The sequence below is a fragment of the Penaeus monodon genome, chromosome 24 (assembly GCF_015228065.2).
Source record: "Penaeus monodon isolate SGIC_2016 chromosome 24, NSTDA_Pmon_1, whole genome shotgun sequence".
Lineage (NCBI taxonomy): Eukaryota > Metazoa > Arthropoda > Malacostraca > Decapoda > Penaeidae > Penaeus > Penaeus monodon.
This window is the reverse complement of record NC_051409.1, coordinates 3,287,233-3,288,193: the sequence shown is the minus strand read 5'-3', so window position 1 is coordinate 3,288,193 and position 961 is coordinate 3,287,233. Positions and strand designations below refer to the sequence as shown.

The window sequence follows — 961 nt, the reverse complement described above, 5'->3', positions numbered from 1 at the left end:
AATGGACGCTTGTTCTACCAATATCTCCGTCTCTCTCCATTGATTTATAGTAATTTACAACGATTCACTGCAGCAGAATCCTTTGTCCCCCCAACACGGATCATTTTTTATCGACAGAGAGAGCTTGGAATACGGTTTGGAAAAACTGAAGAAGCTCTTAGAACTGTTGGAGAAAATGAAGGAGCACGGCCTGGGTCTGTTGCCTGGAAGCGCAGCCTACGTTCACCAAAACAACTTCAAGAAGTCCCACCCTTTCTCAGCTAATGTGTCCCGGCAAAGCTATCTCTTCAGCGCAGCGACAGCTTATCTCAGCCAAAAGTAAACCCAGAGGAAGGAAGATGGAATTAGGACATAAACTCTAATTGTTACTTTATATATTTATTGTTCATTGTCATGAGCTTTTCCTTTTCCTTTTGTTTATTGTTTGTATTTAAATGTGTTTGTTGCCTATTAGGGATTATTTCCATAGAATAAGCATTCTATTTATATATCTCATGAGCTTCCATTGTTATTTTCTCATTTTCTTTGTTTGTTAATACCTAACCGTATTACCTTGCTGTATTCAGGTTGAAACTTGACCCCGAGTATGTGACCTTCGACCTTGCGTTCCAAGGTGACCTTATCACAACGAACGAGTTCTGCGATAAGGACATGATGAGGGAGGAACCTGCAGATTGCAAGGCCTTCAAGCACTACAGGTCCATCGACGGAACCTGCAACAACCTGGCCTTCCCGACCTGGGGCTCCACCTTCACGCCCCTCCGTCGGGTTACCCCTTCCTTCTACAGCGACGGTGAGGGGTTTCTGGGACTGGTTGATCACCTGCCCCTCTTTCCATCTCATTCTGTATGTATCTTTCTTTATGTCTCTCCCTCTCTTCCCCTCTCTCTCTCTCTATCTGAGAACCTTCCCCCTTCGAACCCTGCTTTCCTGCCTCTCTCTCTCTGTGTCTCCCCCCCCC

General features: G+C 45.3%; 1 protein-coding gene across 1 annotated transcript in view; it reads left to right on the top strand.

Moving 5' to 3' along the window:
* The window catches only part of LOC119588474 (peroxidase-like), a 24,052-nt gene that overhangs the window by 9,772 nt on the left and 13,319 nt on the right, over window positions 1–961 (top strand). Inside the window, 2 exon segments of the mRNA XM_037937123.1 lie at window positions 118–318; window positions 567–793. Coding sequence (XP_037793051.1) covers window positions 118–318; window positions 567–793 — 428 coding nt within the window.